The sequence below is a fragment of the Papio anubis genome, chromosome 1, assembly GCF_008728515.1.
Source record: "Papio anubis isolate 15944 chromosome 1, Panubis1.0, whole genome shotgun sequence".
Classification (NCBI taxonomy): Eukaryota; Metazoa; Chordata; class Mammalia; order Primates; family Cercopithecidae; genus Papio; species Papio anubis.
This window is the reverse complement of record NC_044976.1, coordinates 15,152,246-15,177,928: the sequence shown is the minus strand read 5'-3', so window position 1 is coordinate 15,177,928 and position 25,683 is coordinate 15,152,246. Positions and strand designations below refer to the sequence as shown.

At 55.3% G+C, this 25,683-nt stretch overlaps 1 protein-coding gene across 9 annotated transcripts in view; it reads right to left on the bottom strand.

The window, feature by feature from the left end:
- Positions 1-10: 10 nt before the first annotated feature.
- Positions 11-25,683, bottom strand: part of LOC100998646 (rootletin) — a 52,330-nt gene continuing 26,657 nt past the window's right edge. For 3 of the 9 annotated variants that reach the window (XM_003891200.4, XM_021936562.2, XM_021936552.2), the window contains 18 exons: positions 25,003-25,172; positions 22,371-22,550; positions 21,498-21,632; positions 20,979-21,122; positions 20,230-20,468; positions 19,638-19,797; positions 16,782-16,949; positions 14,118-14,490; positions 7,362-7,531; positions 7,135-7,255; positions 6,702-6,865; positions 4,512-4,727; positions 3,587-3,811; positions 2,994-3,143; positions 2,473-2,673; positions 2,159-2,290; positions 1,298-1,480; positions 11-626 (listed from right to left, as the gene is read on the bottom strand). In XM_003891200.4, coding sequence (XP_003891249.3) covers positions 540-626; positions 1,298-1,480; positions 2,159-2,290; positions 2,473-2,673; positions 2,994-3,143; positions 3,587-3,811; positions 4,512-4,727; positions 6,702-6,865; positions 7,135-7,255; positions 7,362-7,531; positions 14,118-14,490; positions 16,782-16,949; positions 19,638-19,797; positions 20,230-20,468; positions 20,979-21,122; positions 21,498-21,632; positions 22,371-22,550; positions 25,003-25,172 — 3,218 coding nt within the window. In that variant the 3' untranslated portion in view covers positions 11-539. Of the gene's footprint in view, positions 627-1,297; positions 1,481-2,158; positions 2,291-2,472; positions 2,674-2,993; positions 3,302-3,586; positions 3,812-4,511; positions 4,728-6,701; positions 6,866-7,134; positions 7,256-7,361; positions 7,532-14,117; positions 14,491-16,781; positions 16,950-19,637; positions 19,798-20,229; positions 20,469-20,978; positions 21,123-21,497; positions 21,633-22,370; positions 22,551-25,002; positions 25,173-25,683 lie in introns of those variants that run through there. The other 6 variants (XM_021936554.2, XM_021936555.2, XM_021936568.2 and 3 more) reach the window with 6 other exon arrangements.

The window sequence follows — 25,683 nt, the reverse complement described above, 5'->3', positions numbered from 1 at the left end:
CTGTACAAACTTTTTAGAAAAGGAGATCTTGTTACAAAAAACAGTTCTGAACAGTTAACATTGTAAAAAGGTATAAAAATACAGGGACTCTGAGCATTCTGAGGAATTTCCTGACACACACTCTCAACTAAGGCAGACAGATCCCTGGGAAGCCAGAGTCAGGGACTGGGCCTCTGACCCCTGCCCTGGGCCTGGCCCCTCTCCTCTTTCCCACGAACCCTTGCTCCAGGGCTGACCAGAGACGAGGGCTCTCCCCAACCCTGGCTACGGCTCAGCCCCTCAGGGAGGAACTTGTACTATCTACAGTGGCTCATCCTGGAAGAGGGAGGCTGGACTGAGGTGGGGCCTGCAGGCGATGCCGGGAAGCCTCGCCACGCCTGGAGCTGGAGTACCCCTCCTCAGCACTGCCAGCGGAGCGCCTCCTCATCCCACCCTAGCTTGAGGCCCCCAAGGGACTGGGCTCTGGGGGGTGGGCTGTCCAAAAGGAGGGCCCTCCCCTGTCCCGGGCATAGGGCCTTTTTCCAGATGCCAGCAGGGGCTCATTTCTCTGGGGGGCCGGAGGGTGGGGAGAAGGGTGCTGAGCTCCTTCGAAGCTCCTGCTGCAACTGTCCCTTCAGTGTGGACACCTGGGGAAAAAGCGGAAGATAAGGCCAGTCAGGTCGTCAGCCTGGCTTCAGAGAAAGGAAGGCAGCTGGGAACCCAGAGGGACACAGTGCCACGGTTTCAGGAAAGGTCTGACCTGACTGAGAGCCAGGGGCTGTCCTGCCCTTCTCATTTTGTTCCTTATGGCACAGTCAGGCGTCTTCAGGGCAACTCCACCCCCATTCTTTATCCCCATCATCACTTGGGTGGGCGTGGCTCTAGCCCAGACCCAAGGGGTGGACATGTGACCCAGCCTCCAGCTGACAAGGCTGGCTCAGGCATGGTCAGGAAGGGGTGTGTGATCTGAGCAGGCCAGTGAGGGACAGCCCTGGGACTTCTGCCCCTGCTGTCTTCAGGGATGAGATTGCTGGGAGAACCTGAGGCTGGAGCTGCTGAGGACACCTGGCCACCTAGGGAGAAGGCTGCCCTGAGCATGGAGCCAGGGGGAGCAGAGCCATGGCAGGAAGGCCTTGGGCCCAGGAGCATCCCGTGGCCCCTGGTCTGGTCTTGGCTGATACCAGCGCAGAGCCAACCCCACCCTTTTCGGTTATGGGAGCCATCAACTGCCTATACCCACGAGGTCTTGACTGGGTCTCTCCCTTTCCTCCAGCCCCACACAGAATCCTGGCCCAGCCTTCTGAGGGGGCCTGCACACCTGCTCCTCCAGCCCACGCACCCTCTGGCGGTGGGCCCGCTCCCGAGCCTCCAGCGTGCGCTCAGCCTGCACCTGGGCACTGCGCAGCCGCTCCACCTCCTGCTGCAGCTCCAGCTGCTGCTGCTGCGCATCTACCTCCAGCTGGGCTGGGCTGTGGCTCTGCTCCAGCACCACCACCTGCGCCTGCAGAGGGGCTGTGGTCAGGGTTCTGGCCCAGCGTGAGTGTGTGTATGCATGTGTGACAGGTTGTCAGGTACCTCCCTGGGACGTGGCCAGTGCAGAGAGGGAAGGCAGGAGAGATCCTTGTGTGTCTTCCATCCTGCTGGCCCTGACAGTGAGCCTGCAAGCCCAGGGTGAGTGCACCCAATGACCCCCACTCAGGTAGGTGCGTGCACACACACACACACACTCACACACTCAGACGTCATACACACAGGCACAAAGGCAAGCATGTAAATCCCTACCTGGACTCACACAGGTGCATGTGTATGTGCAAAGGCTCAACTCCCACATACGTGAAAACGTCTGTACACAAACACATATTCACAATACCTAGACACGCCACACCATGCACAAGATTCATGCTCCATACACAAGAATAATCACATGGGTTCTCACACTGCCGCAAGGCCACAACATACATGAACCCACAGGCTCACGTGCAAACAGGCCTTTAGTGTCTTTTCCGTACACCTTATGGAGAACCCCTCCCTCCATAGCCCGGCTGGGTCACTGGAAGGCTCAGAGCTCCTAGAGGAGGGGGTTGTGGGCCCTGGGCTGGCTGGGCCATCAGCAACACTGGGATTGCTGAGCACTCAGACTGGGGATGAAGTTGGCGTCCCGGACTGGGTGGGGTCAGACCTCCAGCTGCTGGATCTGCCTCTGCGCCTCTGCCAGCTCCAGCTCAGCTCCCGTGAGGGTGCGGTCTAGGCGGCCCTTCTCTGCGCTCAGCCGCACTGTGTCCTCGTGGCTACGAAGCTTCTCCCGCTCCACCTAGGCAGGAGAGCCAGAGGAGATCAGGGTGCCAGGAGGAGCTTACTGAGGGGGCTCGGGTTCCTGAACCCCAATGGAATAACCTAACCCCACCAGAGGCAGCACACCCTGGGGATGTGCAGTGGGATCCACCACAGCTAGGCCCCAGAGGAAGTGAGGGGAGAGCCCAGGGAGCAGCCTACCTTGTCCAGCGTCCTCCTGAGGGCTACACGGTCCTTCTCCAGCCGCAGGGCTGAGCGCTCCACCTCCCGCTTCTCGGCTTCCAGCTGAGCCAGGGCGCGCTGCAGGCTGCCCAGGCGCTCCTGCAGCAGCCGCCGCTCATCTTGCAGCTTCTGGACCATGTGCAGGGCTGCAGCCTCACCCTCCTGCCGCTGTCGCAGCACCTGCAACAGAAGCCAGGCAGGCCCTGAATCCCTCTGGGCCTGAGCATACTTATCTGAAGCTTGGGGATAATGAGGCTGGCCCACTCACAGAGCAGGCGACGGTGAGGCCCACATCAGAGAATTGTCACCTGAAGCCAAACCTTTCTCTCAGAGTCTCAGTTTCTCCATCTGTATAACAGAACTATGCTCTGAATGAACCATGTTTCCTTACTGGAGGTCGCACCAGGGTTTGGGATGAGGTTGAGATGGGTGGGAACGTCCCCACCCTATCCCAGGGCCTCACAGTCTTGGGGACAGAGGGGGCACACCCTGGCCCTCACCTCCCGTAGCTGTTGTAGCTGGCCCTCGGCCTCCACCCGCTGCAGCTCCAGGTCAGCCACCTCGCCTCGCAACGTCTGCACCTGCTCACCCAGAGAGCTGCTTTGCTTCCGTGCCTCAGATAACGCCTGCCGGGCAGCATCCAGCCGTTCCTGGGGGACAGGGGCTGATGGTGCCAGGCTGGCCTGGGAGCCCTAAAGAGTCCTCTCTATTCTCTACCTCCGGATAGGTCCACAACCCACAAAACAGGCAGTCTTCTCACCTGGAGGGTGGGGTGCACACCAGACCCATCCACGGCCTATCCACTGACCTGCGTAAGGTAGGACCCACTCAGACCCCAACTCTCTCCAATAAACCCTGCACCTGGGTCCCCCGAAGTCTATACTAGTAGTCTTGTCTTCTTAGGGGACATACCCAGAGCCTCTTCTCATTGGCTGATGGTCTACTGGGTCCACGCCCTCCCTTCAAGCCTGCTCTCATTGGCTCCAACTGACTGCCCCATTGGCTGGCTCTTTACCAGGGCCCCCCTCCAGGCCTGCTCTTACTGGCTGACTCTCTCACTGGACCCACCCCAGCCAGACCCTGGGCCCGAGACCTGGAGCACTTGGCGGTCATGTTCACAGGCGGTCAGAGCCTTCTGTAGATGCAGGTTCTTGTCCTGGGTGCTGTTGAGGCTGGCACTGCTCTGGGCTAGGGCCTCTGTCAGGCCCCGCACCTTGTCCCGCAGGGCCCCCTCGCTTTCCTCCACCTTGGCCAGGGCCCCGTTCAGCCGCTCCACAGTCAGCTGCAGGGTCCCTGCCTTCACCTCGCTGTCTGCCACCTGGCAGGAGGACAGCCAGAACAATCAGGGGGCTGTTCCCATCTGGCCTCTACACCTCTGCTCCTACTGTGACCTCCACCTGGCATGCCGAATCCACTCCCTTCCCACTTCTCTCTGGGCCTCCATCATGGAGACCCTCTTTTCCTAAGAACTCCCGGGGCTCAGCCTACTGCAACCTGGGCCCCACGTCACTGCTGGCTAATTACTCGTGCCCAGAGTGCCATCAACCTAGCTGTCTCAGACTCACTGGTCTCCTCCCTGTCCTCATTCCCCTCTCCTCTCTGCCATGGAAGAGAAAGGGTAACCACCACCACACTAAAATTTTCTATTTTTGACTTTGGTGGGTGTTCAGGCAAGGCTAGCCAAATTATTTAACATTCCAGTTAGAGCTGAGCTTCCTAGCAGTTAAGGCAAAAAGGGAAATGAGTGAAACCTACATCTCTAACTTATCCCAGATGACTCCTATGTATGCAGATTCTGTTATCAAATAGCCCTGAATTCTAATTTCGGCTCTGCCTCTTACTAGCTGTGGGATCTTGGACAATGACATCATCACCTCTCAGCCTCTATTTGTCCATCTGTGAAATGGGGATGTTGGTAATACTTGCCTCACAGGGTTGTTGGGGGATTGCGTACTGCCTATAAAGCTCTTGGCACAGGGCATGCAAATGTTGTGGCCGTGATTTGGAGAGGGGCCCACCTGTCTCTGCAGGGAGTCCACCCGATCCTGGAGGGCCTGGGCTTGGGCCTCGCGATCACTCAGGCCCAGGCGGCTGCGCTGCAGCTCCCCCTCAAGCGAGCGCCGCTGCAGCTCCAGCTTGACGGTGCGGCTCTCGGAGGCGTCCAGGACCTCCTTCAGGCGCCGTTTGTCGCCCTCCAGCTTTGTCTCATTGGCCTTCATCTTGCTGATCTTCTCCTGCAGGTGGCGCGGGGCTCAGGCCCAGACATCCAGTGCACCCCACAGCCCTCCCACACACGCCCTAGGGCCTATAGGGGAAGAGTGGGGAGCAGCCTCGAAGGGTGACCTGTGTGACCTGGGGCCAGCCTGGGACCCTCTGGGGGCCTCGGTCTCCCCATGTGTTCCCAGGATGAGTGGACATGAAGATCCCAGAGCCCACCTTTCCAGTTTTAGCCCAGGCCAATGGGCTGTGGAACCCGGGACTGCCCCTTCCCGCCGTCTGGCCCCATTTCATATCTGCACAGTGGGGATACCGGATTGGTCCCAGGGTACCACAACCTGGGTGCTCACAGAAGCCCTGAGGAAGGGGCTGTAGAAATGCAGATTCCGAGGCCCTTCTCCTGCCCCACTGACTCACGTGCAAACTGAGCTGAGCCCGACAGTTCTGAGGGGGCCCTGCTGTTCTAGGGTTTCAGGTTGTGATTCCCCCTCCCCTGCCCAGGGTCAGCCAGTGAAGAAGGCCTGTGGAGTGGGGATGGGACAGGAAGGCAGACTAGGGGTCCTCCAATCCCTGGTTCTATCCTAGAGACAGGGTGGATCAACAGGGGGTGTTATTAGAGCCTCCCCAGCCCCCATCCTGAGCCTGGCCCCTCTGCCACCCTGCCCTCAGCCCCAGCCCTGCCCTGTCTGGGGCCCCCACTCTGGCTCCTGCCCAGCTTTGTTCCTGGCCTCCTCCCGCAGCCCCTGCGGCTGGGCCCACAGCCAGGGCTGAAGCCGCAGACACAACAATCCAGCTAAGCTCGGCCCCAGGCCAGAGGCAGGGGGTTGAGTGCGGGGCAGTAATAGAGGGACAGGCTGGGGAGGGCGGAGAGGAACTGTGGCTGCACTGTCAGCACCAGGGCCTGAGTTTCCTGCCCCAGACAGGCAGACACACACACTGGCACAGGCAGCTGTCCCCCAAACACACACAAAACCCCCAGAACTACAGAGACATAAAACAGAGGCTCCCTGAGTACCACCTGTGATAAGAGCCTATGTGTATCACCCTGTGAGGTAATCACTGCTCCTCCTTTTACAGATGAGATGAGGAAAATGAAAACCAGGCAGATGACAGCTCAAAGCCCAAGCTCTCTTTCTTTCCTTTCTTTCTTTCTCTTTTTTTTTTTTTTTTTTTTTTTTTGACACAGTCTTGCTCAGTCGCCCAGGCTGGAGTGCAGTGGCCCGATCTCGGCTCACTGCAAGCTCCGCCTCCCGGGTTTATGCCATTCTCCTGTCTCAGCCTCCTGAGTAGCTGGGACTACAGGCGCCCACTACCGCGCCTGGCTAATTTTTTTGTATTTTTAGTAGAGACAGAGTTTCACCATATTGGCCAGGATGGTCTCGATCTCCTGGTGTCAGGTGATCCGCCCGTCTCAGCCTCCCAAAGTCCAAAGTGCTGGGATTACAGGCGTGCGTGAGCCACCACGCCCAGCCTTGCTCGCTTTCTTTTCTTCTTTTTTTTTTTTCTGAGACAGGGTCTCACTCTGCCTTGCTAGAGTGCAGTGGCATGATCACAGTTCATTGCAGCCTCGACTTCCTGGGCTCCAAGTGATCCTCCCACCTCAGCCTCCCGAGTAGCTGGGACTACAGGCCCACACCACTATGCCCAGCTACTTTTTGTATTTTTCATAGAGATGGGGTTTCACCATGTTGCCCAGGCTGGTCTCAAACTCCTGGGCTCACGGGATCCACCCACCTTGACCTCCCAAAGTGCTAGGATTACAGGCATGAGCTATTGCACCTTGACCAAGCTCTTTTTTCTACAGCCAGTGACCACAAGTGACATGAGAGGATGGAGTCTGAATGTGATTTCACAGACTCACAGGCTGGTCACCTCAGTGGGTTGCAGAGAGACTCAGGCAGACAGACACAGGGAGACACACGTAAGAGTTAGACAACCACTCAGGTACACAGATTCCCTGTCGCCCCCACTGGCCCTCAGCTCATGCCCACCTGGCTGGCCCGGAGCTCGCTCTCGGTGGCCTGCAGGCTCCTCTCCAGTGTGGCTATCTGGTCCAGTGTGGCCCGGCGCTCCCGCTCACTGCGCCGCACACTCTCCTCCTGCAGCGCCATCTCCGCCTGGACCCCGCTCAGCCGCCCATCCACACTGCGCCGGGCTGCAGCCACCACCCACGCCATCAGGCATGGCCAAGCACAGCCCCGAGACCCAAACCAGGTCACAAAATGTCCAGCCTACACTCCACCCAGTGCAGGGCCAGCCTGTCTGCACCCTTCATAGTGTGCAGGTCTGCACACAGGTGAGGCTGTCCAAGGAGACAGCCCCGAGTCAGGTCATGGGGGCCACAGCAGGGTCAGAGGCCAATCCCCCGGCTCCTGCCTCAACTGCCCAAAACGAGAGACCAGGGACCCCAAGGATCAGACTCACCTTCCTCACTCTCAGCCACCGCCTTCTGCAGCTGCCTGGCCCTCAAGGTTGCGTGGTCTCTCTCCGCCTCCATCTCAGCCAGCTGGCGACTCAGGGCACTGGTCTGGGTCCGAAGATCATCCTGCAGCCCCAACATGGGGGAACGAAGGAAGACCCCTGCTCTGACACCCTGCAACCCCTCCAGGGCCCTGCAGGTTCCCTATCCAGCCACGCAGGCCCAGGCTTACCCGTTCTCTCTGGGCACTGCGCAGCTCCTGCAGAAATTCCCGGAGGGCCCCGCGCACGGCCTCCGGGTCCAGGTCTGGAGGAGCCGGGGAGGTGGCAGGTCCTGGAGATGGTGGCTGGGACCCAGGGCTGCATTCTAAGTTGCTGGGGCTGCTGAGCCCGTCCCCGCTTCCTAGAAGAGAACACTTGCTCAGTGATGCAGGAGCCACGGGCCTCCCACGCATCTCACTCACTCCCAAATGCATCTCACTCACTGTCATCCCTGCCTTTCCCAACAGCCCTCAGAATCAAGCCCAACTTCTCTGCTATAGCTTAGGGGCCTTCTTGCCCATCCCAGCTGAAACCCTCTCACCCTTTACAAACTGGCCACCCTGCATCCCCCATGTTCTAGAACATTCTTTGTCCCAGCCCTAGGGCCTCTGTACATGCTGCTCCCCCTCTCCCCATGGTGTCTCTTTGCCTGGCCCGTCCTTTAGGGCCGCCCCCTCCCTCAGAGGCCTCTCTGGCCCCAGGCTGGATTACAGTGAGCTCATCCCATCCTCAGGGGTGTCTGATGTCTGCCACCTCACCCAGACCATGAGCACCATGAGGGCTGGGCCTCGTCTCTTCCATCCACCACTGTTCCCAGGGCCCAGTGCAAGGGTGACTGCTGCATAACCTCAACGTCTCTCCATACCGAGTGCCTACTGTGCTTGGCACTTCATCTTCACGACAACTTCCTGACAGGTAAGGAACAATTTACCCTCTTCCCAGGCAAGGCTGGCACACAGCAGTTAAGTGATTTGCTTGTTCTCTTGACTGGATGTGGTGGCTCACGCCTGTAATCCCAGCACCGTGGGGTCTGAGGCAGGCGGATCACTTGAGGTCAGGAGTTCAAGACCAGCCTGGCCAACATGGTAAAACCCCATCTCTACTGAAAATACAAAAATTGGCCAGGCGCGGTGTCTCACGCCTGTAATCCCAGCACTCTGGGAGGCCAAGGCGGGCGGATCACCTGAGGTCAGGAGTTTGAGACCAGCCTGGCCAACATAGTGAAATCCCATCTCTACTAAAAATACAAAAATTAGCTGGGCGTGGTGGTGGGCGCCTGTAATCCCAGCTACTCGAGAGGCTGAGGTTGGAGAATTGCTTAAACCTGGGAAGCGGAGCTTGCAGTGAGCCGAGATCGAACTGCTGCACTCCAGCCTGGGTGACAGAGCGAGACTCCGTCTCAAAAAAAAAAAAAAAGGCCGGGCGTGGTGGCTCAAGCCTGTAATCCCAGCACTTTGGGAGGCCGAGACGGGCGGATCAAGAGGTCAGGAGATCGAGACCATCCTGGCTAGCACGGTGAAACCCCGTCTCTACTAAAAAAAAAATACAAAAAACTAGCCGGGCGAGGTAGCGGGCGCCTGTAGTCCCAGCTACTCGGGAGGCCGAGGCAGGAGAATGGCGTAAACCTGGGAGGCGGAGCTTGCAGTGAGCTGAGATCTGGCCACTGCACTCCAGCCTGGGTGACAGAGCGAGACTCTGTCTCAAAAAAAAAAAAAAAAAAAAAAGAAACAAAGGACTGGGAGTGGTGGCTCACGCCTGTAATCCCAGAACTTTGGGAGGCCGAGGCGGGCAGATCACGAGGTCAGCAGTTCGAGACCAGCCTAGCCAACATTGTGAAACCCCATCTCTACTAAAAATACAAAACTTAGGTGTGGTAGTGGGAGCCTGTAATCCCAACTACTCAGGAGGCTGAGGCAGGAAAATTGGTTGAACTGGGACCTGGGAGGCAGAGGTTGCAGTGAGCCGAGACTGCACCATTGCACTCCAGCCGGGGCGACAGAGCGAGACTCCGTCAAAATAAGAAGAGGAGAGGAGGGGAGAGGAGACGAGAGGAGGGGAGAGGAGACGAGAGGAGGGGAGGGGAGGGGAGGGGAGGGAAGAGGAGAGGAGAGGAGGGGAGAGGAGGAAAAGAAAAAAGAGAGAGAGAGAGGAAGAGAGGAGAAGAGAGGAGAAGAGAGGGGAAGAGAGGGGAAGAGAAAAGAAGAGAGGAGAACAGAAGAGAAAAGAAGAAAATAGAAAAATTAGCTAAGCATGGTGGCCCATGCTTATAGTCCCAGCTACCTGGGAGGCTGAGGTATGGAGGCTGAGGCAAGAAAATAGCTTGAACCCCGGAGACAGAGCTTGCAGTGAGCTGAGACTGTGCCACTGCACTCCAGCCTGGGCGACAGAGCAAGACTACATCTCAAAAAAAAAAAAAGGGGGGTGGAGCCGGGGGCGGTGGCTCACACCTGTAATCCCAACACTCTGGGAGGCCAAGGCAGGTGGATCACTTGAGGTCAGGAGTTCAAGACCAGCCTGGCCAACCTGGTGAAACCCCATCTCTACTAAAAACACAAAAAATTAACTAGGCGCAGTGGTGCACGCCTGTAGTCCCAGCTACTCAGGAGGCTGAGGCAGGAGAATTGCTTGAACCCAGCAGGCGGAGGTTGCAGTGAGCCAAGATCGCACCATTGCACTGAAGCATAGGCAACAGAGTGAGACTTGGGCTCAAAAAAAAAAAAAAAAGTGATTTGGTTGTTCTCAATGCTGGGAAGTTTCAGGGCTGGGGTGGGAATCCAGGCAGCCCCACTCCCTGGCAGAAAATTGTGCACTCTGCTTGGAGTGATGGCTGGGAGAGGTGGAGCGGGTAGGGCAGGTGGAACCAGGGCACTACCTGGAGGCTGGCACTGGAAGTGCAGGACACGGGTCCTGCCATAAGCATCCTGCCTAGGTGGCGGAGGGACACCGAAACTTCCCCGCAGCCACGAACTTGGTCACCACCCAAAAGGCCTCGCTCAGAGGTTCCCAAAGAAGCAGGCCTGCCCCTGAGGGACCAGCTCTAGAAGGTCCCATCATCATCTCGTGAGACTTATTCACTATCATGAGAATGGCATGGGGAAAAAAAAAAAGAAGATCCCATCGTCTCGGGGTAAAAGTCCTCGTAGAGGCCTACAATGTCTATTGGAGCAAACCCTTCGTCCCCAACCCTCACTCCCCTGCTTGGTGCTCTGGGACTGATGGCCCCTGCTGTCCATAGGACAGGGGCACCTCCACTCAGGACCTCCCTCCCCCAGCTGCTCGCTCACGTTCTCCCCTTACCTATCACCTCCTCAGTGAGGCGCCTGCTGCCCCTGCATGAACTGCTCCAGCCCTTCCCTTGGCTTTGTCCTTTTTTTTTTTTTTTTTCTGAGATGGAGTCTCGCTCTGTTGCCCAGGCTGGAGTGCAGTGGCGCGATCTCGACTCACTGCAACCTCCGCCTCCCAGTTTCATGGGATTCTCCTGCCTCAGCCTGCCGAGTAGCTGGGACTACAGGTGCCCACCACCACGCACGGCTAATTTTTGTATTTTTAGTGGAGACAGGGTTTCACCGTGTTAGCCAGGATGGTCTTGATCTCCTGACCTTGTGATCTGCCCACCTCAGTCTCCCAAAGTGCTGGGATTACAGGTGTGAGCCACCGCGCCTGGTCTCCTAATTTTTTTGTTGTTGTGGCAAAACATATATAACACAAAGTGTCCCAGTTTCACCACATTTTTTTTTTTTTTTTGAGACAGGGTCTTGCTCTGTTGCCCAGGCTGGAGCACAGTGGCATTATCACAGCTCACTGCAGCCTCGAATTCAAGGGCTCAAAAGATCCTCCCACCTCTGCCTCCCAAGTAGCTAGGACTACAGGCATGCGCCACCATGCCTGGCTAACTTTTGTTGTTGTTTTTGTTTTATCGAGATGAGGCTTTCCCATGTTCCCCAGGCTGGTCTCAAACTCCCAGACTCAAGCGATCCACCTACGTCAGCCCCCCAAAGTACTGGGATTAACAGGCATGAGCCACCACACCCAGCCCATTTTCACTTTTTTTTTTTTTTTTTGAGACAGAGTTTCACTCTTGTTGCCCAGGCTGGAATGCAATGGCACAATCTTGGCTCACTGTAACCTTCGCCTCCTGGGTTCGAGTGATTCTCCTGCCTCAGCCTTCTGAATAGCTGGGATTACAGACATGTGCCACCATGCCCAGCTAATTTTGTAATTTTAGTAGAGATGGCTGCTCTTGAACTCCCGATCTCAGATGATCTGCCCACCTCGACCTCCCAAAGTGTTGGGATTACAGGCATGAGCCACCATGACCGGCCTTTTTTTTCTTTTTTTTTTTGAGACGGAGTTTTGCTCTTGTTGCCCAGTCTAGAGTGCAATGGCGCGATCTCGGCTCACCACAACCTCCGCCTCCTGGGTTCAAGAGATTCTCCTGCCTCAGCCTCCCAAGTACTGGGATTACAGGCGTCTGCCACCACACTCGACTAATTTTTTGTATTTTTAGTATAGACAAGGTTTCACCATGTTGGCTAGGCTGGTCTTGAACTCCTGGCCTCGAGTGATCCACCCGCCCTGGCCTCCCAAAGTGCTAGGATTACAAGCATGAGTCAACGTGCCAGGCCATTTTCACCATTTTTAAGTGTACAACTGAGTGGCATGAATTACATTCACACGTTGTGCAGCCATCACCATCATCTGTTCTCAGATCATCCCGACTGGAGGTCAGGAGTTTGAGAGCAGCCTGTCCAACATGGTGAAACCCCAACTCTACTAAAAAAAAAATATACATATATATATATATATATGCGCGCATATACACATACATATATATACACACATATATATACACACATACATATACATACACACACATATATACACACATACATATACATACATACATTTATATATCTAGTACTTGCACATATGTAATCTGTAAGTACTATGCCATTTCATATCAAAGACTTGAGTATCTACCAATTTTGGTATCCAGTGGGGTCTTAGAGCCCATGCCCCTCAGATACCAAGGGATAATGCATATTACATACGTGCATCCTGCCATATACTCCCATACACTTTCAGTCATCTCTAGGTTACTTATGATACCAAATACAGCTAAGTGGAAATAGTTGTTATACTGTATTGTTTTTAGTTATTCTTTTTTTTTGAGATGGAGTCTTGCTCTGTTGCCCAGGCTGGAGTGCAGTATCATGATCTCAGCTCACTGCAACCTCTGCCTCCCAGGTTCAAGTGATTCTCCTGCCTCAGCCTCCTGAGTAGCTGGGAGACTACAGGCACGTGCTGCCACGCCTGGCTACTTTTTGTATTTTTAGTAGAGATAGAGTTTCACCATGTTGGCCAGGCTGGTCTTGAACTCCTGATCTTAGATCTGCCCTCCTCATCCTCCCAAAGTGCTGGGATTACGGGCGTGAGTTACTGCGCCCGGCACACCCTGGCAAACTAGGACAGCCCCAAACAAAAAGTTTAACTACTAAATAAAGCAGTAACCCCCAAATCCCCCACTTTCCTCAGCTGTAAGTAAACTCTAATCTGCTTTCTGTCTCTACGAATTTGTTTATTCTAGATATTTCATATAAGTGGAATCATACTGTATTTGTCCTTTGGTGACATGGATTTCACTTGGCGTAATGTTGTCAAGGTTTATTTGTGTTGTGGCATGTATCAGAATGTCATTCCTTTTGAAGGCTGGATAATATTCCATTGTATGGCCATGCCACATTTGGTTTATGCATTCATCTGTAGATGAACATTTGGGCTGTTTCCTTTGACTATTGTGAACAATGCTGCAATAAGCATTGGTGCTCAAATATCTGTTCATGTCCTTGTTTCCAATTCTTTTGGGTATATAGCTAGGAGTAGAATTGCTGGGTCTACAGTAATTCTATATTTAGTGTTCTGAGGAGTTGCCAAACTATTTTCCATGGTGACTGCAGCATTTTACAATCCCACCAGCAATGTCCCTTGCCTGGTTTTTCCTTTGGAAGGATTTCCTGGAAGGGGTCAGGCCTGGTGGTGTATACATCTGAGGGAGATATTGGGGTCACAGGTGTGGTGTGGAGCTGAGGAAGAGAGGCTGAAGAAAATGGGATGTTGCTGGAGAGAGGGCAGGGGTCAACGAGGAGGATGGAGGTTCAGAAAATCAAAAAAGGAGTCAAGGGCATTAAGAGCCCTCCATCCCCCATCCAGGAAGGGTGCAGTGGCTCATGCCTGTAATCCCAGCAGGAGGATCCCTTGAGTCCAGGAGTTCAAGACCAGCCTGGGCAATATGGTGAAACCCCATCTCTACTAATAACACAAAAATTAAGCAGACATCATAGTGCACACCTGTAGTCTCAGCTACTTAGCAGGTTGTGGTGGGAGGATAACTGCAGCCCAGGAGGCAGAGGTTGCAGTGAGCCAAGATCACACTACTGCACTTCAACTGGGGTGACAGAGTGAGATCCTGTCTCAAAAATTGAAAAAAAAGAACCACCCCACCTCCCCCAAAAAATAAGTGGCCTAGGCCGGGTGCCATGGCTCATGCCTGTAATCCCAACACTGAGAGGCCTAGACAGGAGGATCGCTTGAGGCCAGGAGTTCAAGACCAGCCTGGGCAACATAGTGAGACAGCTGTCTCCACAAAAATCACAAAAATTAGCTGGGTGTGGTGGCACACCTGTAGTCCCAGCTACTCAGGAGGCTGAGGAGGGAGGACCACTTGAACTCGGGAAACAGAGTGAGGCCTTGTCTAAAAAAAAAAGCAGCGCCCTTGAGAAGCACGGATCAATGAAGGGAGGGACCTTGGTGAGGGGGCGGGGCTAAGAAGCGGGCCTCAGTGGAGGGGTGTGGTGGACTCCTTGAAAAAAAACCGGCGATGTGGGGGCGGGGCCTCAATGCGGCCCGCCCACCTCCCCCTCTTCCCTGCAGCGCCGCGCTGCCCTTACCTCCTGTGGGTGCGTCCTGGGCAGGGGAGCCGGGCACCGGCCGCGGGGCTGGGCTGGGCGCACGACCGAGGCCGAGGCCCCGGCGCAGAGCCGAACGCAGGCCACCCAGCTGGGCCTCCGCCGCGCGCCGCTGCGCCTCCACGCGGGCCAGCTCGGCTTCCAGGCCTTGTGCCCGGCCCTCGGCTGCGCTCAGCCGCAGGCCCAGCTCTGCAGCCTCGGCCCGCGTCGCCTCCAGCTTCAGCTCTAGGCCGCGGGCGTGGTCCAGCTGCTGCTTTTCAGTGCCACGCGCCTCCTCCAGGGAGCCCAGCAGGCGTCGCTCGCGGGTCCGGAACTCGCCTTCTTGTTCCTGCAGCTTCCGCTGGGCTACCTGGAGCTGGAGTGATGCCAGGAGGTGGGGGTCGGCAAGGCCTCCCCCAACCCGATGCCCCACCCCTAAGGCCCAGACTGGAGCCCACCATCCCTGGCTGTGTGGTCAGCACAACCCTTTATCCTTTAGTGCTCGCCACTCAAGCAGGAGGTGCAAAAACATCCCCGTGGGAGGAAATACTATAATTTATTAATCTCTTTATTCTTTATACAAGCCTTGTAATGTCCATAGTTTATTAGTAATAACAGCTAGCATTTGAATACATAGGGCTTATCAGTGCCAGACACTAAGTAACTTTCCAAAAAAATTAACTCTAATTACTACTCTATGAATTGATCTCACTTTACAGAAGATGAAACAAGCACAGAGATGCTAAGTAACTTGTCCAGAGCTGGGATTCAAAGCCAGGCATTCTAGCTCCAAAGGCTGTTTTCTTTGTTGTTGTTTTTGTGGGTTTTTTGTTTGTTTGTTTTTGGAGACAGAGTCTAGCTCTGTCACCCAGGCTGGAGTGCAGTGGCGCAATCTCAGCTCACTGTAAACTGCCTCCTGGGGGGTTCAAGTGATCCTCCCACCTCAGCCTCCAAGTAGCTGGGATTACAGGTGAGCACCACTATGCCCAGCTAATTTCTGTATTTTTAGTAGAGACGGGATTTCACCATGTTAGCCAGACTGGTCTCGAAATCCTGGCCTCAAGTGATCCACCAGCTTCAGCCTCCCAAAGTGCTGGGATTACAGGTATGAGCCACTGTGCCCAGCTGTTTTTGTTTCTGTTTTTTAAACTTTTTTTTTTTTTTTTTTTTTGAGACAGAGTCTTGCTCTGTCGCCCAGGCTAGAGGCAGTGGCGTGGATCTCGCTCACTGCAAGCTCCGCCTCCCATGGTTCCCACCATTCTCCTGCCTCAGCCTTCCCGAGTAGCTGGGACTACAGGCGCCCACCACCTCACCCAGCTAGTTTTTTGTATTTTTTTAGTAGAGACGGGTTTATCAGTGTTGGCCAGGATGGTCTTGATCTCCTGACCTCGTGATCCCCCATCTCTGCCTCCCAAAGTGCTGGGATTACAGGCTTGAGCACCATACTGCCTTTTAAACTTTTCTTTTTAATAGGTTTGACACAGCAGCTTATTAATCACATGTACTCACAGCCCTAGGGGGTGCGGGAAGGCAGGGAGGCACACCACACAGGGCCACACAGGGGCTGCAGGCTGGGAACACAGTGAACAGCCAGGAAGGTTAAGTGCCCACTGGTTCCAGAGGGAAGTGTGTCCAGAGGCTGTTCCCTTAACCACTAAGCTACATTGCCCCTCCTTGCCCATAATTTATCAATCAATCTGCACACAATGGGGGCATGCATTAAAAAATCATTTACCGATGGGATGCAGGGTCACACAGACACAAAGCCATCCCTGCCATTTAGAGAGTCAACCTCTCACAGTCACCAATTTCACTGGAAACCCCATCTACTGAGCAGCTGGGTGCCAGGACCTGTGCCAGGGCCCTTCATACATGCCTGGCTGTGCTAGTCCATCTCTTATGAGCACTCTGAGGCACAGAGATGAAGTGACTTGCTCCGGGCCATACAACAGATTCACAGCAATGAGACAGCCGGAAAAGGCAGAGCAGGAAGACTGTGGGCTTTGGAGTCAGACAGACCTAGGTGGCTGTGTGACCTTAGGTAGATCCCTCGACCTCTCTGAGGGTTCTGTAAAATGGGGCTAATGGTAGGACGGGCATGGTGGCTCACACCTGTAATCCCAGCACTTTGGGAGGCCGAGGCAGGTGGATCACCCGAGGACCAGAGTTTGAGATGAGCCTGGCCAACATGGTGAAATTCTGTCTCTACTAAAAATACAAAAAAATTAGCTGAGCATAGTGGGGAGCACCTGTAATCCCAGCTACTCGGGAGGCTGAGGCAGGAGAATTGCTTGAACCCAGGAGGCAGAGGTTGCAGTGAGCCAAGATCGTGCCAGTGCACTCCAGCCCGGGCGACAGAGTGAGATTCCATTTCAAAAAAACAAGTAAAAATAAAAATGGGGCTAACGGTACCTACCCCATGGGGCTGCTGGGAGAGTCAAACAAGGTCGTATTTACAGGGCCTCTCCGTGCCCATTTTGTGGCGGCATACAGTAGACCCACTGTTCTTTGGGCTGTTCTTATTATAACTTGGGAAGGGTCTCAAGGAGTGGGGGAAGGAACGAGCCCTAGGGAGTGGCCTTTCAGAATGGTCCCAGCATTGGGGTGCCTACCTGCTTCCTGCTGGAGGGAGGGAAGATGCACCAGCCCACCCGCCTGCTCAGTTACCTCCTGCCGCATCACCTCCAGGCTGGCCTCGCCCTTCAGCAGCCTCTGCCGGAGGCCCAGGGTCTCCCGCCGGCTCTCCTTCTCTGCCCGCTCGCCCAGCGCCAGGCGGCCCTGCAGCTCCGCCAGCTCCCGGCCCAGTCTGGTGTTCTCACTGTCCAGCATCTTCATCTGTGAGACAGTGGGAACGGCAGCGGGTTCAGCTCTGCCCCTGTGCCCTCCCAGTCCTGGCCCAAGGCCACTTGGGACCTACTGCTCTAGGGACACCTATATCAAATACCACCCATATCCACTGGGAGCCGGCCCCTAGATAACCACACTGAGCTCAGGCGATGCCAGGCACTTGGGCACCAGTGGCCTGTTTACCATTTAATCAGTGGGCCAAAACTACCTTTCATGAGGGCATTGGTATAGTAGAAGGAGGGCTCAGCCCTTAGCAGACCAGGAGTTCACAGGCAGGAGCCATAGCTCCCTGGGTTATCTTTCATCTCTACAGTGGTGATGAACATATTTGGAGCGCTCACCATGTGTCCAGTCCTGTTCTAAGCACTTAAGTTACATTAACTCATTTAATCTTCGTACAGTGCTATATGAGGGAGGTAGAAACATCCCTATTTAACAGATGAGAAAACTGAGCCTCAGAGTGTCAGAGTAACCTGCCCAAACTCACAGAGCCCACACACGCCAGACTGGGATTCGATCTGAGACAACTGCAACGTTCTAAGCCCCCATTTCCCCACAGGAGCAGCTGGGGGTACTGCCTACCTACCCCATGTGCTACAGCAGGGGTAACAGGATATGCCATAGCATGAAACACGCCCAGCAAAAGCTGGCATGCAAATGCCAGCTCCTTTCAGGGAGTCTTGTGGTTTCTCAGGAAGGGGCCTGGGTGAAGGGGGCTGTGGTATCTCTGGCTATTAGAGTATCAGAATATCTCTGGCTATCCGGTTGTGATATCTCCTTTTTGTAACTAAAAACAATTTTTTTTTTTTCTTTTTTTGAGACGGAGTCTCGCTCAGTCACCCAGGCTGGAGTGCAGTGGTGCGATCTCGGCTCACTAGAAGCTCCGCCTCCCGGGTTCATGCCATTCTCCTGCCTCAGTCTCCTGAGTAGCTGGGACTACAGGCGCCTGCCACCACGCCTGGCTAATTTTTTTGTATTTTTAGTAGAGACGGGGTTTCACCGTATTGGCCAGGATGGTCTTGATCTCCTGATGTTAGGTGATCTGCCTGTCTCGGCCTCCTAAAGTGCTCGGATTACAGGCGTGAGCCACCATGCCAGGCCACAAAGTTTTTTAAAAAAAATTTGGGGGGGCCAGGCGCGTGGCTCACGCCTGTAATCCCAGCAAAAATTTGTGGCCGGGTGCGGTGGCTCACGCCTGTAATCCCAGCACTTTGGGAGGTAGAGGACAGTGGATTGCTTGAGCCCAGGAGTTCGAGACCAGCCTGGCCAACACGGTGAAACCCCGTCTCTACTAAAAATACAAAAAACTTAGCCAGGCGTGGTGGCGGGCATCCATAATCCCAGCTACTCGGGAGACTGAGGCAGGAGAATTACTTGAACCTGGGAGGTGGAGGTTGCAGTGAGCCAAGATCACGCCATTGCACTCCAGCTTGGGCAACAAGAGTTGAGACTCCGTCTCAAAAAGTAAATAAATAAATAAAATAAAAATAAAAATTTTAAAAACTTTTTAAGAGACAGGGTCTTGCTTTGTCGCCTAGGCTGGAGTGCAGTGATGTGATCACAGCTCACTGCAGCCTTGACTTCCTGGGCTCAAGGGATACTCCCACCTCAGCCTCCTGAGTAGCTGGGACTCCAGGAGTGTGCCACGACAACTAGCTATTTTTAAAATTTTTTGTAAGGACTGGTTCTCACTATGTTGCCTGGGTTGGTCTTGAACTCCTAGGCTCAAGCAATCCTCCCATCTTTGCCTCCTGAAGGATAAGATTAAAGGCATGAGCCACCACAGCTGGCTAATTTTTTGCATTTTTAGTAGAGACAGGTTTTCACCATGTTGCCCAGGCTGGTCTTGAACTCCTGGGCTCAAGCAATCCTCTGGCCTCTGCCTCCCAAAGTGCTGGCATTACAGGCATGAGCCACTGCACCTGGCCTGGTTGTGATATCTCTGGGTGAGGCCAGCAGGTGCTTCTTCAATGCATGCTGCTCTTGATGAGTTTGGAGATCATCTAATTCACACGTCAGCAAACTACAGCCCACAGGCCAAATTCGGCCAGTCTCCTGTTTCTATAAGGGTCTGAGCTAAGGATTTTTTTTTTTTTTTTTTTTTTACAGTTTTAAATCGTTGAAAATGGATCATTTCTAAAGGAAGAACGGTATTTCTTGACACATGAAAATGACAGAAAATTCACATTCCAGTGTCCCTAAACAAAGTGTGACTGGAACCCACACCCCTCTGTTCATGCGCTGTTTGGGGCTGCTTTCTCACTACCCCGGCAGAGCCAAGTAGCTGCAACAGAGACTGTGTGGCCGGTAAAGCTGGAAATATTTACCATTTGGGCTCTTTACAAAAAACTATTTGCCAACCTCTGACCTAGTTCACGAAATGTGTACCTTTTGTTGTTCGCAGATTCCTCTGAGAACTGGACAAGGACACCAGCTCCTCACCTTGGAGAAATGTGAGCCTGAGCGTGCACACAAATGCACGCAGACTTTTGCACAGATTCAGGGATTCAAGGACTGCTCAAAGCCCATCCATTCACACCAAGGTTAGGTAAGAGGACTTGTCATAGTTCAAGCCCCTGGTTTTACATAGGGGGAAACGTGATTCCAGAAAGGGGGAGCTACTGGCCCTAGGACACACAGCAAGCCCTGGGGCAAGGGGTGGCACAGGGAGAGTACCTGATGCTGGAGCTCCTGCAGCTCCCGCCGAGCCTCCAGCCGCGAGCGCTCCACCTCCTGCAGCCCAGTTCGCAGCTCCCTGGCCTCCTTGCCCACGGCTGTCCGTGCCTCCTCTAGGAGTGCCAGCTTCTGCTCCTTGTCCTCATTGGCAAGCTTCAGGCTGGAGAGGGCAGAGGTCAGCCCTGGGTCCTGGGAGTAGTCAGTGGCTCTGCACAAAAGCTGCCTCCTCCAGTTCCTGGAGAGGGTCAGGCACTGCCCGCCTATGCGGCCTCTCCCAAGAGCTGAGCCCTCCAGGGCTGGGGCCCAGGCCCTCGGCTGGGAGGGGTAGACCAGTGACTCCAGGAGGGGACCTGGTTTCCAGGGTGATGAGGCGGGTGGGTCTGAGTCTGGACCCAACCCTGCCCGCTGCCCCTCTGCCGCTTTCCCCAATCAACAGGGAGGAAACCTTCCTAAAATGAGCCAGTTGCCAGGCTCTGCTTAGGAGACAGAGGATCCGTATCTGGGCAATTTCCCCAGAACTTTAGGGCTGAAGTTAGATTTCAGGGATGGGATTCCATGAGAACTCAGGGCTGGTCCCCCTGTGACGCCCCACCTGATGCGCTCGCTTTCTGCCTTCTTCACAGCGGCTCGAAGCTCCTCGTTGGAGCGCCGCAGGGCCTCACGCTCCTTGGCGCCCTCGCCCAGGCTGCGCCGCAGCTCCCCTGCCTCCTGGCGCTGCACCTCCCGGCCCTCCTGGCTCTCACGCAGCTTGCGCTGGGCCTCCAGCAGCTCCCGCCGCAGCCCATCACGGGCATCCTCCAGCAGACGCAGCTGGGTCCGAAGCTCTTCTGCCTGTGAGCACAGCAGGTGTCCCCAGGCCAGCGGTCAGGGACCACCCCTCAAGCTGGGTCTTGTACCCCAGATCCCTGGCCCCGGGGAGCCTGCCCCATCCCTCTGCAGTGCTGAGACCGCAGGCTGTGAGTTATCATTTGAGCAAGGCGTGCTGCAATCAGTAATGTTTTCATCTGAAGTCACCATCAGTCAGGACTGTCCTGAGCACACCACGAGGGCAGAGACCCCACTCACCCCTCCTTGAGGCCACATCCCACCTGTACACAACAGGCGCTTCACAATGCTTGCTAATTCCCACCTGTACACAACAGGTGCTTCACAATGCTTGCTAAATCCCACCTGTACACAACAGGCGCTTCACAATGCTTGCTACCTCCTTTCTAAGTGCTATTCATTGGTCCTCACATGCAGGGAGGAATCTTATACTCTTCCGGGGCCCTGGGGAACTAGGCCCCCAGGCACACAGCGCCATTGAGGGTATGCTGCTCAGAAGAGGGGGCGGCTGCTCACCTCGCGAAGACAGGAGTCCCGCTGCTTGCCCAGGTCTCGGGCCTGCTCTTGCAGCCTCCTCACCTCCTGGGCGTGGGCTGCAGCAGCCTCCTCCAGCTGGGCCCGTACGTCCCGCAGCTCGGACGTCAGAGCGTTCACGGTGCTCTGGGACAGAGGGGCTCCTCAGACTTGGTCCTGCTGTGTCCCCAGGCCCTGGCTGCTCCCAACCTGCTCGGTGCACTGTCCACTTTCAGCTCTAAACACGGCCCCTCCTGCTGGCCTGCCAGACCCTCTGCCAACCCCTGGATGCATAGTGAGTGCTGCCCGTGTAGCCAGGCTCTCCCTCAGGCCCAAAGGATTCATCAGGGCAGGGCTGAGCCACCTCCCTCAGATGGGGGCTCCCAAAGGAAGGGCTAAACCTCCTCTCCCACAGCCTGGAAGCTTCTCCAGGACGGGGCCATGCCTCCCTGTGGTGGGGTCTCCTCAGCCAGGGATGTGCCTCTCTATGAGACAGCAGCCCAGCTGCCCAGCCCGCCCTACCCGGTCCTGCTCCTGCCGGCTCTGGGCATCTCGTTTCTGCCGCTCCATCTCCAGGGAGATGGTGGCCAGGCTGTGCCGTGTACCCATCAACTTCTCTGACAGCGCCGTCTTCTCAGACTCCTTCAGAGACAAGGCCTGGGCAGAGGCAGGGGACAAAGGGCTTAGGGGATGGGCTGGTCCTGGGGGCATGCTCAGGCTTCTTCCTGCCTGGGAAATGTGCCCACTGGGGGCTTAGAGGCCTGAGTGTGCCACTGCAGGTGGACCCAGGGCAGACGTGCAGCCCTGGAAAAGGGCACAACGGCAGTCACAAGAATCCCAGACGTGGATACCACTCATAGAGTTCACTAACCCGCCACAGCACCCTGACAGCAGAGTCTTTCATTCTACCCATTTTACAGACGAGAAAACTAGACTCAAGGAGGTAGAGCGACTCACCCAGGTACACAGCTAGTGAGGAGAGGAGATGGGCGCAGTCTGCCCTGTCTCCATTACGTTATAGGAAAGTTAGGGACTTGTTATTTGTGGGGACGGATCAGTTGATGCCTGTGGGCATCGTGGGGACTGCTCTGAAGGCAGCCCTGAGGATCCATGCCCGGCCTGGGTGGGACGAGGCATGGGAGAATACGGAACAGCTTTCCTGGTGTCACAACTGTCACTGTCACTCAGTGAGTGCTCACTGTGTACCAGGCATGGAGCACAGTAAGGCCTCACGAACCCTCTTCTAATCCTCCCGTCCTGCAGGTGAGGAAACAGAGGACCCCAAGAAGGCAGTGGCCTGCCCCAGGGCTCTTAGCTGCCATGTGGCGGAGCGGGGTCCACCCCAGAACAGGAGCAGCTCAGAGAGCAGCAGAGGCCACGCCAGGGCTCACGAACCTGCTGCTTCTCGCTCTCAGCCAGGAGGAGGCCCTCGTCGCGCTCCTGCTGCAGGGTAGCAATCTCCTCACTCAGCTCTTCCTTCTCGGCCTCCAGCCGGGCCAGCAGCTCCTCCTGCTCACGCTGCAGCTGACTCTGCAGCTGGGCCCGCTCGGCCTCCAGCTCCCGCCATGCTGCCTCCTAGGGGGCCAGGACCGGACGCGTGTGACACACCAGGAGGGGCCCAGGCAGACCCCCCAAGACATCAGGGCAGCAAGAGCCATCTGGCCCCCATACCCTCAGCGACAGGGAGGGTGACCAGGTAACTACAAGGGGGTGACGGAGACACGCCAGGGCTTTCTGAAAGTGCCAAGGAGCAGCAGTGGGCTGGCCTGGTGGTCCCAACATGATCCCCTGAGGAGGGACAAGCAGCTGTCAGCCAGGTAGAGAGAAAAGACAAAGAACCCCAGGCCAAGAGCACAGCCCCTGGAAAGGCCTAGAGGATGCAGGGTGCAGAGGGAAACGGGACGCAGTGAGCCACAATGCCAGAGCCCCAGGCAGTGGCCGGGCCAGGCCAGGCCATGTGGGCCATGGGGATTCTAAGGACAGTGAGGGGGAGTGGGAGAGAGGACTCCAGCCAAGGTGACAAGGAGCAATCTGATTTTTAGCTTAGGGGATGTTCCAACAGCTGTGGAAGAGGGACTGGGGTTGGGATGGAGGGTAGTTAGGATTGGCTGTGACGAATGAATGGGGTCAGGGGTTGCCAGAGGAGCTGGAGAGAACACAGACTAGGGGACATTAATGAGGCCAAGCCAGGCAATGCAAAGGGCAAGAAGAGCAAGGGGGAGGTCACAGGAGTTTAGATCCCTGGGGACTGGAAAGGCGGGCAGGCAGAGCCCACAGGCAAAGAGCAGCCCACTTGGGGAGCCCAGGGGCAGGTGCCTGCCTTTTTTTCTTTCTTTCTTTCTTTCTTTTTTTTAAATGGAGTCTTGCTCTGTCGCCCAGGCTGGAGTGCAGTGGCGTGATCTCCGCTCACTGCAAGCTCAGCCTCCTGGGTTCACGCCATTCTCCTGCCTCGGCCTCCTGAGTAGCTGGGACTACAGGCACCCGCCACCATGCCTGGCTAATTTTTTTGTATTTTTAGTAGAGACGGGGTTTCACCGTATTAGCCAGGATGGTCTCGATTTCCTGACCTCGTGATCCACTCACCTCGGCCTCCCAAAATGCTGGGATTACAGGCTTGAGCCACTGCGCCCAGCCTTTTTTTCTTTTCTTTTCTTTTTTTTTTTGAGACAGAGCCTTGCTCTGTCACCCAGGCTGGAGTGCTGTGGTGTGATCTCGGCTCACTGCAATCTCTGCCTCCCAGGGTCAAGCAATTCTTCTACCTCAGCCTCCCGAGTAGCTGGGACTACAGGTGCAAGCCACCATGCCCAGATAATTTTTTGTAATTTTAGTAAAGATGGGGTTTCACCATGTTAGCCAGGATGGTCTCGATCTCCTGACCTTGTGATCCGCCCATCTCGGCCTCCCAAAGTGCTGGGATTACAGGCATGAGTCAGCACGCCCGGCCAAGCTGCCCCTTCTTTAAGAGCTTCACCATAGCTCATGCCTGTAATCCCAGCACTTTGGGAGACCGAGGCAGGTGGATCACGAGGTCAAAAGTTTGAGACCAGCCTGAGGAACATGGTGAAATCCCATCTCTACTAAAAATACAAAAATTAGCCAGGCGTGGTGATGCGTTCGTGTAATCCCAGCTAGTCAGGAAGCTGAGGCAGGAGAATCGCTTGAACCCAGAAGGTGGAGGTTGCAGTGAGCCGAGATTGCGCCACTGCACTCCAGTCTGTGCAACAGAGCGAGACTCTATCTCAAAAAAGAAACGGAAAAAAAAGAGTTTTATCGCCACCTGCTGGAGAAGCATGATAACAACCACCCAAGGCCATGGGGCCTGCAGGGTGCGTGGCATCCCCTGGAGCCATGCAGTCATAGCCTGCACCTCTGTCGGAGGTAGCCCTGTCTAGGATTTGGTGGCCCAGGGCTCCTGTCCTGAGGGCCACTCTGGAGAGCATGCCAGTGCCAGCAATAATAACTTATGGAGCATTTGCTAAGTACCAGTCACTATGCTCAGCCCTCTATGCGGATGGTCTCAGTTCATCCTCAATACCTTCCACTATCCTGTCCCTATTTCTACAGGTGGAGAAATGAAGGCACAGACACCTTGGGTAGCATCACCAGTAAGTGACCAAGATTACATTCAAACCCACGCGATGTAACCCCAGAGTCAGTGTTCTACTAACTTCCCTGGCCCCTTGCCTTTCTATATACTCAGGTCTGAGTGGCCCTTCATATGCAAACAGTACTTAGCAAATGAAAGTGCTTTCCTGCTGTATGTTAGGTCAGCATTTCCCAAATGTGGTTGTGGACCCTCTGCATCAGGATTACCAGGGCTGGACCAGATTTGGGACCTGGGAATCTGCATGTCTAATAAGGACCACAACCTCCCCCACTGCCCGCACCCCAAGTCCTCCCAGCTGTCCCCAGGGCCCCCACAACAGAGAGGAAGTCCCATTTCACAGATGTAGAGACCAAGGCAGAGGAAGAACGACGATGAGACACTGGCTCTGAGGCCTGCCCACCCCTCCCCAGCTGCCTGAACCTTTTCGCGCTGGAGTCGCTGCAAGTCCTCCTCGTGGGCTGCCCGCTGCTCCCGCAGAGAGGCCTGGGCCTCCCGCTCAGCCTGCACCAGCTTCTGGGCCATCAGCTCCTTGTCTAGACTGGCTTTCTCCTGTGTAGCTAGTATTTGCTGCCGCAGGCCCGCCAACTCCCCTGCACAAGAGGAATAGGGGAAAGGGCAGGGTTGGGTTCAAACTTTTCCTTGGGCCAGCAGACTTAGGCCAGGTGAGCCACATGGGCAAAATCCCAGAGGCAGAGGGCCTGCCTGGCAGCTAGTTTGGGTCCTCTTGAAGAATTGGCTTGCCCTCTCTGGGCCTCAGTTTCCCTATCTGCTACATGGGCCCACTGGCCCTGACCCCTTTCCTGCCTACTTAGAATGGCATTAAAGGCATAAAATGACTGATAAGAAGGCCTCCCAAATGGGAAGGATGCCAAAGATATAACAACCCTAGGCCAGGCGCAGTGGCTCACACCTGTAATCGCAGCACTTTGGGAGGCTGGGGCAGGTGGATCACCTGAGGTCAGGAGTTCGAGACCAGCCTGGCCAACATGGCAAAACCCTGTCTCTACTAAAAATACAAAAATTAGACGGGTGTGGTGGTGGGCGTATGTTGTTATAGCTACTTGGGAGGTTGAGGCAGGAGAATCGCTTGAACCAGGGAGG